General features: G+C 34.6%; 2 protein-coding genes across 2 annotated transcripts; both read left to right on the top strand.

The window, feature by feature from the left end:
* The first annotated feature begins 1,222 nt into the window (after positions 1-1,222).
* Positions 1,223-4,082, top strand: LOC127945949 (uncharacterized). Its single transcript, XM_052542162.1, has 6 exons — positions 1,223-1,568; positions 1,775-1,894; positions 2,349-2,396; positions 3,002-3,052; positions 3,495-3,539; positions 3,682-4,082. Exons 1-6 carry the CDS (start codon positions 1,295-1,297, stop codon positions 3,969-3,971), a joined length of 828 nt encoding a protein of 275 aa, XP_052398122.1. The 5' UTR covers positions 1,223-1,294; the 3' UTR covers positions 3,972-4,082.
* A 1,724-nt stretch (positions 4,083-5,806) lies between these two features.
* LOC127945936 (uncharacterized) lies at positions 5,807-11,351 on the top strand. Its single transcript, XM_052542137.1, has 9 exons — positions 5,807-6,132; positions 6,689-7,018; positions 9,043-9,201; positions 9,309-9,356; positions 9,629-9,724; positions 10,070-10,228; positions 10,329-10,376; positions 10,643-10,738; positions 11,007-11,351. Exons 1-9 carry the CDS (start codon positions 5,901-5,903, stop codon positions 11,303-11,305), a joined length of 1,467 nt encoding a protein of 488 aa, XP_052398097.1. The 5' UTR covers positions 5,807-5,900; the 3' UTR covers positions 11,306-11,351.
* The last annotated feature ends 885 nt before the right edge of the window (positions 11,352-12,236 follow it).

The following is a 12,236-nucleotide window of genomic DNA, read 5'->3' as shown; positions in this document are numbered from 1 at the left end:
GTTACAGTGGATTTTCCATCGGTGTCTCAGATGTGCAGAAATATTGAAAATGGCTGAAACTAAAGAAGTGTCAAAAACTAGTCAAGGCAAGTTAAATGAAAAATAATGTGTAGCACGCTTCGGCTGAGTCTCACTGTACATAAAACACTATTACAGAAATGGCACATCTAGCAAGCAATATTTTTTTTTCTTTATTATTTTTTTATTATAGTTTTTTTTTTCTCTCTTTTCTTCAGGGTTGTCTGTTGTCTGCCAGTCTGATATTGTATTTTCCCATCCTGGAGATGATGTCGTTCTGTCATGTCATCTTAATCCGGCTGTCAGTGCTGCTTCAATGGAGATTCAGTGGTGGCATAAGGAAGATCTAGTTTTCCATTATAAGAATGGAAAGATGACAGTGAACATAGACTTTGAGGGTCGAGTGAGTCTCCCACTGCAAGATCTACAAAATGGAAATGTGTCTTTGACTCTCAGAGACGTCAGGAGTTCACAGAAGGGTCTCTATATTTGTGAAGTCACCCATGAAAGTCAGTCAATACAAGATACTGTTTTTCTCCATATCAGCTGTAAGTATTCAACTGAACAAGTTTCAAAGATAATCCATATTAGGTAAAACATCTTCAGTTTAAAATTGTAGAAAGTTGAAATAGATCCTCTACCTCCGCTGGTAGAGTTCTGTGCAAAATAGTCACAGGTTTGATTCTCTTGGAGCACAAGTACCGATAAAATGCTCAGTCAAGTCACTTTTATTTATAGTTTTCCACAATGGACATTGCTTCAAAGCATCTTTACAGAAAAATATTGCCTTAATAATATCTTTATTAGACAACTAGATTAGGAAGCAAGCTAGAAAAGGAGAAATGCCTGTCAAATTAATGCCATATATCAAAGTCTGCCTTTTACATTTAAAATTAAATTTAAAATTTTAATTAAAATTTAAAATTAAATTGTATAAATTTAGCAGACGCTTTTATCCAAAGCGACTTACAGTGGATTCAGGCTATCAATTTTTACCTATCATATGTTCCCCAAGGGAATCAAACCCCCAACCTTATGCTTGATAGCGCAATGCTCTACCAATTGAGCTACAGGAACATTACTTTTGACACCAAAAGTTCCAACCTCTGCTAATAAATCAGAAATGACATTGTTAATAAACACTACAGTTTTAAAATCATTATGAATGGTACTACTTTTCATGTTTTTGATAATAAATGTAGTTCTCTCTCCAGCTGTAGACTTTAGTCTTGTGTTTTCATCTGACCCTCTGTGTGTGGCCCCTGGGGAAGATGTCATGTTACCTGTTCATCTCTTACCTGAAACAAGTGCTGTGTCCATGGAAATCAGATGGTTCAAAGAGACAGAGCTCATTTATCAGTATATGAAAGGACAGGAGATGACAAATAATGACTTTGAGAACCGAGTCAGTCTGTCCATCCAGGAGCTGAGGAGAGGAAATCTTGCTCTGATTTTGAGAAATGTTCAGTCATCAGATTCAGGAGACTATACATGCACAGTCTTTCATGATGGATGTCAGAAGAGAGGAGTAGTTCACTTGCAAGTTAAAGGTAAGAAATTGTTCAAACTGCATCTGCTGATTCTCTTCTGTAGTTCATACACTTGTATATGCATATTTAACTTAGTGTCCTGACAAACACTATAGTGACTAGCAGGTTTGCATTAAGTAGTTTTTATGTTTTAGTTAACATGCATGATGAAATACATATGCTGGTAAGCTGAAGACTGATAAAGTACTTTATTTGGTTTATTTTAGAGATTGAGAGAGTGAAACATCTCTGCAGTGTCATAAAGCAAGCGCATGAAGACATTATGCAACAAAGAGTAAAACTTAATGAAACCATAAAGTTGCTTGAAGAAACACTCAATATTGTTGGTAAGTCTGAGAGACGGTGAGAAACAAAATTGATCTTTAAATTATAAAAAAGAAAATAAAGAGATTTTACATGAAAACTATTGCATTACTGTCACAAACTGCCGGTTTTGGTTCGTCTTCATCTGTTTCTATCTATGGCCTGTTTTTTACGTTATGGTTTCTGATTAATGAGTCATCACCTGTTCATTATTTGAGTTCCTCCTTTCATTCAGTTGTTGTCTGGTGTTGTTCATGTGTAGACGCGCTGTTACATTTCCTTCTCGGATTTGGATCACCTGAGTTTGTTTTATTAAATATCCCTTTGTTTGTGGAAACCTGTTTGAACATTTTTTCATCTTCTTCCTCTTAACCTGTGTGTGACAATAACCAAGTTCTTCAATGGAATTTATACATTTTTGATTGTGACGTATTATGATGATTTAGATTAATTTTGTTTTCATGTTTTCAATTTTAGATCGGTCATCTAGCCATTTAAATAGTATGGAAGGGATTCCCCCATTCAGTAAGACACCACTTTAAATGTTTTAAATGCTCATGTGTGTGTAATTGATAAGGGTTGTGCTCCATTGAGAATGGCTTTTTAATTACAAATTCAGTTTCTCAATTTGAGTTAAGGCAGACAGGATGGCTATAGAATTTGGTTGAAACGAAACAAAATGAGTATTAATTTAAATTCAAAGAAATTCTTATAATTAATTAAAAAGCAGAGTTTATCAAGACAAACTTTACATTTTGGATTGACAAGCCTTGTTTGAAAGTTTTGAAGAAGTTCCGAACTCAATGACAGCTCAATTTAAGATGGATTTGTACAATTCAAAATGTTGAATTTCTTTCATTTTAAATGCAATTCAGTAAATGTGTAATCTTGCCATTCGTTTTATTGCAATTTACTATGACCAATTAAATTCAAACTCAATTTAAAGAGAGTATTTCATTCAAGTCTAATTTTGCACAACCCAGCAGAAATGATCATGTCACTGTAATCTTTGATTGGAAGAGCCATTGAGGTTTAACTGATCATTTAATATTCGTGCCATGTTTTTATATGGGATTGACATTGACATACTAAATTACCTTATTTTCACAATATCTTGTGGTTTCCTGCAGTGCAAGATCAGAGCAAATTCGAAGGATTGGACATGGAAAACAGGAGACCAGGTAGATGCTTCCTTTATGCTTCTGGTGGGGAAGATTTTATATCATACAGTGTCTTGAAATGCCAAAAGTAGTTTATTTACTTTTACATTTTAAAGCTTTTCATACAAAGATAGGTTTTCTACTGACACTGTACTGATACCTCCACAAAAATGAAAAGACATTTGTCAAAAAGACTCGAAATGATGGCTTCTAGCTCCAGCCAGGGGTGCGTTTCCCAATAGCATGGTTGCTAACCTTTTAGCAACTTAGTTGGTTGGCAATGAGAAATTGCATTGCAACCAACAAAGTTGTTAACTTAGTTAGCAACCATGGTTTTGGGAAAAGCACCCCAGATTATTACTAGCCCATAAACAAAAAAAAAGTACACTGGTAGGATATAAAATTACAGAACAAAGTTTAGAGATATTCTCTGATTGGCTTTGTTTAAATTTTTAATTTTCAGATTCTACATGTACCAGTAAAAGTATGGAAGAATTTCCCCCATTCAGTAAGATACCACTTTACCTCCTTAGTAGACACTGTACTTGCATGTGTGTTTGTGATTTACTTCTGCATATATATGTGATTTATTTAGTTCAAGTTTAAGTTATGCATGCCCTGTTTCTTTGCTTGTCTGTCAATAACTGCAGTGGAAGAAGAGCGTAGCAGTCAAAGAACAATACAAACTAGAGAAGAGGGTAAAGCTACTGAGCAAGAGTTATCATCAGAGAGAGCTACACGAGCCCAACAGAGCCCAAATCAAGAAACGAGACACGAGACTGTGGCTACAGACCAAGAGAGATCTTCATCAGCTGTACCACCACAGATACAAGCGAGACCAGGAACATCACAATCAGATGCAGCACAAACACCACCGAGGCCAGAAGACAGGAGGCAAAGGAGTCAAGAAAAAAGAGAGAGAAAATGCCACATTTTGTAATTAAATATACTGTTATTAACTACAAGTTTGTGATTAAACATTTGTATAGAATAGATCTTGACTAAATGACCATATTTGGTCAGAGTCACAGTTTTTCCTACATTAAGCTGTTCTGAGTGATCTGGAATCATTCTCATATTTGTGAAATCCAAAATAATGTAGCAGTAAGTGATTTTAGCCATGCTGCTAACTTGCTTTTACATAAAGTAGTGTTTCTGAATAATTATATTTTCTGATTTGGGGTTTGATAACATTGTAGGGTATACTGCTACCTCAAGTACGCGAGATTACATGCACTGATTCAATAAATCTCTGTAGTCCTCATATTTGACATTTAACTGTTTAGTTCAACTCAAAATAAATTGTGATAAATAGTGTGTCTGAGTATGTCAGTCCAGTGATGGTCTTCAGGATGTGTCTGGGATCTACACTGACCACCTGCAAAATATTCAGCTCTCCATGAGGCCTCACTGTCTATACAGTTCTAAAATATTACAAAGTAAAAACAAATATAAAACAAATGTGTATGAGCTTTAGATATTTAGATATTAGAGATGTATACTTAAATTAGGATTTAGTAAAATATAAGGTCAGCTCCAATCTAAAATAAAGTATTTTTGTTTTCTGTGTTGTAACTGACACATGATGTTTAATAAAGAACTCTATCTAAAATGTTCTTATCTTTTGTGTTTCATCTGGGTTGTTGTGTAACATTTGATGATAGATTAAAAAAAAAGTAAAAGTGAAAGAACGTGGGAAATGTCATGTGACATTCAGCCTCAATTGAACCGTTGAAATAAAAATCTCATCTGACCAGTCTGGAAAACACCTTTGCCGCTGTTAACAGAAGGAAGGTAAGCAGATTTATTTTCTAACAAGTTTGATACATGCTGTAAGATTCAACCTGATCGTATATAAGACGAATTATATTCAAACTACAGTACGACGGGTGCCTCTGATTGTTGCTCGTTTGAGCCGAAGTCAGAGATTTGAGACTAAAATATTTGAAGTTGCCTACAAACAACCGTATTGTGTTGAGGACAACATTACATTACATTGCATAAATAGACTATTTTTTCTCCGTGTCTGTTTTTCATATCTAATATTACAGTTTCGTTATCACTAAAAAGCAAACATTATTTATAAAGGACGTCGTTTAAAGTAAAGGAGCTAGCTCCTTTCAGTTTTGATTTATTTCTAAACCAAGCGTTTGCATGTTGTCTCTTCTGCCTGTAGGGGACACCAACGAGCCTAATACAGTTTGTACCAGTTAACACATTTATTTTCAGTATTTTAAGTATGATAATAATTACTTTATTAGATCTGACGTTTTGTGATTTAAAGTGACAACATTTGTAACAGATTCATTCATTGTTTGATTTTATCTCATTTACAAAGCATTTATGTGATTTATGATGGAGAATATTTCAATATCTTCAGATAGTAGCATCATATTTGCATCTGTTTTATCCATGCTACACTATTTAATTAATATTAAAGTTCAATTTTTGCTATATTTTATTAATAAGTTTAGAGCGTTTTAGAGATTTATTAATTTAATCAACTTAAGGTTTAAGAAAAAAAGATGTGAGGACGTGTTCATGGACACATTCATACTGTCATAGTTTGTTTTCTGTTACAGTGGATTTTCCATCGTTGTGCAGAACTATAAAAAATGGCTGAAGCTAAAGAAGACTCAAAAACTAGTCAAGGCAAGTCCAAAGAAAAATAATGTGTATTTCTAATGCTCACTGTACATTTAACACTATTACAAAACTGGAACATCTGACTGGTATTTTCATAATAGTAATATTATTCTCTCTCTTTTCAGAGCTCTCTCTTGTATTTCCATCTGAAATAGTATATTTTAATCCTGGAGATGATGCTGTTCTATCATGTCATTTTGAGCCAGCAATCAGTGCTGCTTCAATGGAGATCAAGTGGTGGAAAAAGGCTGATCTGGTCTGTCATCATAAGAATGGACAGGTGACAGTGAACAGAGACTATGAGGGTCGAGTGAGTCTCCCACTGCAAGATCTACACAATGGAAATGCGTCTTTGACTCTCAGAGACGTCAGCAGTTCACAGAAGGGTCACTATATTTGTGAGGTCATCTATGAATGTCAAAAAATACAAGATACTGTTTTCCTTCATATCAGCTGTGAGTATTCAGCTAAAAACAAAACTTCAAAACTACTTCAGTCTGAAGCTGTAGAAAACTGAAATGTCCCTCTGTCTCAACTTGTAGAGCATTATCCTAGTAATGTCAAAGTCACTTTTTTGATGCACAGTAGGACAAACTTTGTTTGTAGTTTATTTTATTTAAAGTTTTCAAAGCATCTTTACCAAAAAATATTGCTGTAATAATATCTTAAACTCTGTTAAGGTCCGTTTGTGCATTTAGCAGATGCTTTTATCTAAAGCAATTTACAAATGAGGAACAAAACTATTTGTAAAAAGGCCATCGATGTGTTATATAAAATGCCAAGTTTATTAGGCAACTAGATGAGAAAGCAAGCTAAAGATTAGGAGAAATGGCAGTATTATTTAAAATTGTGCAATATTTCAAAGTCTGTCTTTTGAGTCCAAGTTCCAACCTTGTAAATCACTAGTAAATCAGAAATGAAAATGATAATAAACACTCTACAGTGGTACAGTTATTATGAATGTTACTTTTATTAATGCTTTACACAATATATCTGTTTCTCTCCCTCCAGCTGAAGACTTTAGACTTGTCACTCCTGTTGGAACTGTATCTGCTGACCCTGGATCAGACGTCATCTTACCTGTTCATCTCTGTCCTGAAACCAGTGCTGTGTCTTTAGACATTAGATGGTTCAGAGGGACAGAGCTCATTTATCAGTATAAGAACAGGCAGGAGAAAACAAACCATGAGAACCGAGTCGGTATGTCCATCCAGGAGCTGGAGAAAGGAAATCTTGCTCTGACTTTGAGAAACTTTCAGCCAACAGATTCAGGAGACTATACATGCAAAGTCTTTCATGATGGATGTCTGCAGACAGGAATAGTTCATCTGCAAGTGAGAGGTAAGATATTATAAAAACTGCAGCTGCAACTTCTCTTTAGTAGCTCAATTCTGAACTGTAGTTTGGTCATTGAAAACACATCACAACTTCTAAGATATATTTAATGTATGTTGTAGCATATTTTAATAAATAGCAAGTTTACACTGCTGACAATTGAAACTTGAATTATTTTGTTCTATTGACATATATATATATACAGTATTGTTCAAAATAATAGCAGTACAATGTGACTAACCAGAATAATCAAGGTTTTTCGTATATTTTTTTATTGCTACGTGGCAAACAAGTTACCAGTAGGTTCAGTAGATTCTCAGAAAACAAATGAGACCCAGCATTCATGATATGCACGCTCTTAAGGCTGTGCAATTGGGCAATTAGTTGAATTAGTTGAAAGGGGTGTGTTCAAAAAAATAGCAGTGTGGCATTCAATCACTGAGGTCATCAATTTTGTGAAGAAACAGGTGTGAATCAGGTGGCCCCTATTTAAGGATGAAGCCAACACTTGTTGAACATGCATTTGAAAGCTGAGGAAAATGGGTCGTTCAAGACATTGTTCAGAAGAACAGCGTACTTTGATTAAAAAGTTGATTAGAGAGGGGAAAACCTATAAAGAGGTGCAAAAAATGATAGGCTGTTCAGCTAAAATGATCTCCAATGCCTTAAAATGGAGAGCAAAACCAGAGAGACGTGGAAGAAAACGGAAGACAACCATCAAAATGGATAGAAGAATAACCAGAATGGCAAAGGCTCAGCCAATGATCACCTCCAGGATGATCAAAGACAGTCTGGAGTTACCTGTAAGTACTGTGACAGTTAGAAGACGTCTGTGTGAAGCTAATCTATTTTCAAGAATCCCCCGCAAAGTCCCTCTGTTAAAAAAAAGGCATGTGCAGAAGAGGTTACAATTTGCCAAAGAACACATCAACTGGCCTAAAGAGAAATGGAGGAACATTTTGTGGACTGATGAGAGTAAAATTTTTCTTTTTGGGTCCAAGGGCCACAGGCAGTTTGTGAGACGACCCCCAAACTCTGAATTCAAGCCACAGTACACAGTGAAGACAGTGAAGCATGGAGGTGCAAGCATCATGATATGGGCATGTTTCTCCTACTATGGTGTTGGGCCTATTTATCGCATACCAGGGATCATGGATCAGTTTGCATATGTTAAAATACTTGAAGAGGTCATGTTGCCCTATGCTGAAGAGGACATGCCCTTGAAATGGTTGTTTCAACAAGACAATGACCCAAAACACACTAGTAAACGGGCAAAGTCTTGGTTCCAAACCAACAAAGTTAATGTTATGGAGTGGCCAGCCCAATCTCCAGACCTTAATCCAATTGAGAACTTGTGGGGTGATATCAAAAATGCTGTTTCTGAAGCAAAACCAAGAAATGTGAATGAATTGTGGAATGTTGTTAAAGAATCATGGAGTGGAATAACAGCTGTGAGGTGCCACAAGTTGGTTGACTCCATGCCACACAGATGTCAAGCAGTTTTAAAAAACTGTGGTCATACAACTAAATATTAGTTTAGTGATTCACAGGATTGCTAAATCCCAGAAAAAAAAAAAATGTTTGTACAAAATAGTTTTGAGTTCGTACAGTCAAAGGTAGACACTGCTATTTTTTTGAACACACCCCTTTCAACTAATTGCCCAATTGCACAGCCTTAAGAGCGTGCATATCATGAATGCTGGGTCTTGTTTGTTTTCTGACAATCTACTGAACCTACTGGTAACTTGTTTGCCACGTAGCAATAAAAAATATACTAAAAACCTTGATTATTCTGGTTAGTCACATTGTACTGCTATTATTTTGAACAATACTGTGTATATATATATAAAATATTTTTACTTTGTTTGTGCTAAATATATTTCAAACAATTACTACTTCGTACTTTGATATATAATGCAAAAACATATATACATTTTAAATTGTAGCTTTGGTATACAAATGCGTTTTGGGGCCATAACTTCTGTGCTGCAACACAATTAAAAATCACCGTGATATTTGGTCCATTTCAGAGATTCAGACAAGTGATGATCGTAGATTGATACATCTCCTCAGTGTGCTCAGAAAAGTACAGAAAGATATTCTGCAACAGAAAGGACAAGTATTACAGGAAACATTAAATTTGCTTCAAGAAACACTTTATCAATATGAAATGAGAAATAAAGCCTTTGGTAAGTCTGAGAAGCAATGAGAAAAGAAATGCTGTACATAAAATAAAGTGCCTTTTTTTCTGATTTTTTTTTTTTTGATTAATGCTGTTTTTTTATTTTTTTTTTAGGCCCTACTCTTAGACATTCAAATAGTATGGAAGGAATTCCTCCCCACAGTAAGATCTCACTTGTAAACATGCGTGTGTGTGTGTGTGTGAGTTTGCAGATGATCAGACTATACTATACAATATTACCATGAATAATGAAATGATAGTTACTCTAGTAGGAATAGCTATTGGTGTTCATTTATTTTTTTGTTGTAAGTAAATTTGCAATCCATTAAAAAACAATTGATAGGTTATTTTAATATTTAAATATTAAATATATTTAACTTTTAATTGATATCATGTTTAAATAAATTGTATTGACATACTGTGATTGTCTGCAGTGAAAGAGGAGGACATGCACCACAGACACACAATCATGGAGAGACATGTGTTAAAGCGTAATATCTTCATGAAACGTTCTTTAAGTTTACCAATCAGTAAGTGTCACAAGTTGGTATATAAGATGTATGCAGTTGCTGTTTAACTTTAGATTTTTGTTGTTGCTTTTTAAACTTTACATGAAAATGATTTTTAATTTTAATTGTTTCAAATTGAGGAATGTTTTAGAGCCATTACAAAATATTCCTTTGTAAAATGTTTTGATTGAAAAAATGTGTTGGTGCTATATTTCTTTAAAACAAATACTACTTCGTACATTGATATATAAGGCAAAGACATGTATACATTTTAAATTGTGGCTTTGGTATACAAATGCGTTTTGTGGCCACAACGTCTGTGCTGCGACACATTTAAAAATCATTTTGATATTTGCTTCATTTTAGAGATTCAGATGAGTGATGATCCTAGATTGATACATCTCCACAATGTGCTAAGAAAAGTACAGAATGATATTCTGCAACAGAAAGAAGAACTATTACAGGAAACCTTAAATTTGCTTCAAGAAACATTTGATCAAGATGAAATAAGAAATAAAGCCTTTGGTAAGTCTCGGAAACAATGAGAAAAAAAAGCTCTACATAAAATAAATAGCATTTTTATTAATATTGTTGTTTTTTTCTCTTTTTTTCATTCTAATTTCAGGCCATACTCTTAGACATTCAAATAGTATGGAAGGAATTCCTCCCCTCAGTAAGATGTCACTTGTAAACATGCATGTGTGTGTGAGTTTGCAGATGATCAGACTATACTATACAATATTACCATGAATACTGAAATGATAGTTACTTTAGCAGGAATAGCTATTGGTGTTCATTTATTTTTTTGTTGTATGTAAATTTGCAATCCATTAAAAAACAATTGACATGATATTTTAATAGTTAAATATTAAATATAAATAACTTTTCATTGATATCTTATTTAAATTAATTGTATTGACATACTGTGATTGTCTGCAGTGAAAGAGGAGGACATGCACCACAGACTCACAATGGAGGAGAGACATGTGTTAAAGAGAAATATCATCAGGAAGCGTTCTTTAAGTGCACCAAATAGTAAGTGTCATAAGTCGGTATATAAATATGTATACAGTTGCTGTTTAACTTTAGATTTTTTTTGTTGTTGTTTGTTTTGCATTTTAAACTTGAGATGAAAATTATTTTAATTTTAAACAGAAAGTTGCTGTGCATTTTGTTAGTCTTAGTCTCTTGTGGTCCATTGGAAATGGGGGACTGACTTACAGAAACATTGCAGCTGCATTTGTTTTGTGATGTTGTTATGTTATGCATGACCTGTTTCTTTGCTTGTGTGACAATATTGCAGTGGCTGGACACGATGGTGGGCAGCAAATGTTGTCACAGCTAAGAGATATAATAGAAGAATCAACCATTGTCCCTACAAGAGCTAGGACACATGCACAGGAGAACCCTGGAACATCAGAACAAAGTACTGCCACAGAGCAAGAGACATCCTCCTCGGATCTACAATCACAACTACGAGAAAGAGAAAGACCATCAGAATCAGTCATGACACCAGCACCAACATCAGAGAGGCCAGAAGATGGAAGGCAAAGGACTCAACAAAGTCACGAAAATAGAGAGAAAAACTGTCAGATTATGTAATATTTAAACAGAAAGTAGGAAAAATATTACTAGACTATTTGGGGTTAATCATGTTAATAGAACAATCTTAATATCTTATTTGCTGAATGTGTCATGTTGGAGTCAATCACAATTTTTTGTGAAATCCCCAAAACCACACACTCTAACTCTAAAACACTTCTCTCCAAAAAACAGTTTTAAAAACTGTTACAAATTTAAAAGAATGTCAGTGTCCAAAAAAAAAAAAAAAAAAAAAAAAAAAAAAAATTATAACTTTAGCTACAGAGGATCAATATTGTTTTTTTCAAGTGGGAGACGAACAAATACCATGTTTTCATGATAACTTTAAAAACATGGTTGCTTCAAAATTCAGACCTGACTTAAGTTTGATGTAGATATTATTGTTAGGCTATTTTTAAGTAGGCCTTGATAAATTATTAATATGTATATAAACAAAATGCAGAAGAGTAAAAAAAAAAAAAAAAAAAAAAAAAAAAAACGATTTTTATACACCTGAAAATATTTTATATTATTACAGTCTGTTACCGTCAGTTGCTTTCTTTGCACCTTTTTGTTTGAAGCGCCGACCGCGCCACGTCACATTCACCTACCGCACTCGCGTGAGTCCTCCCACCGCCCACGCGTGACATCTGAAAGAAAAAAAATGAAATAATTATATAAATAAGCAAGGTGCAGTTCCGCCAGAAGCCGCGAGTGTATGTGTGTGTGGCGTCTGTCTGAAGCATGAACCGCTTGCGTTAGACATCAGGAGGGCGATTCAAAACGGGGGAAATATCAGCACCAATCACCATCCTCATCATCTTCATCATCCTTCTGAAAACCTGCGCGCGCGCCAGCCAAATTAAATCAGGGTGGTGAAATTATATGTGCGACCTGCCAATGAAGGGGAAGAAGCAGTGACACACACCACAGAGTGTGTGTTGTGGTTTGC

This window comes from Carassius gibelio, chromosome A24 (genome assembly GCF_023724105.1).
Source record: "Carassius gibelio isolate Cgi1373 ecotype wild population from Czech Republic chromosome A24, carGib1.2-hapl.c, whole genome shotgun sequence".
NCBI classification, from domain to species: domain Eukaryota; kingdom Metazoa; phylum Chordata; class Actinopteri; order Cypriniformes; family Cyprinidae; genus Carassius; species Carassius gibelio.
The sequence above is the reverse complement of the archived record's forward strand: the minus strand, read 5'-3'. Positions and strand labels throughout refer to the sequence as shown.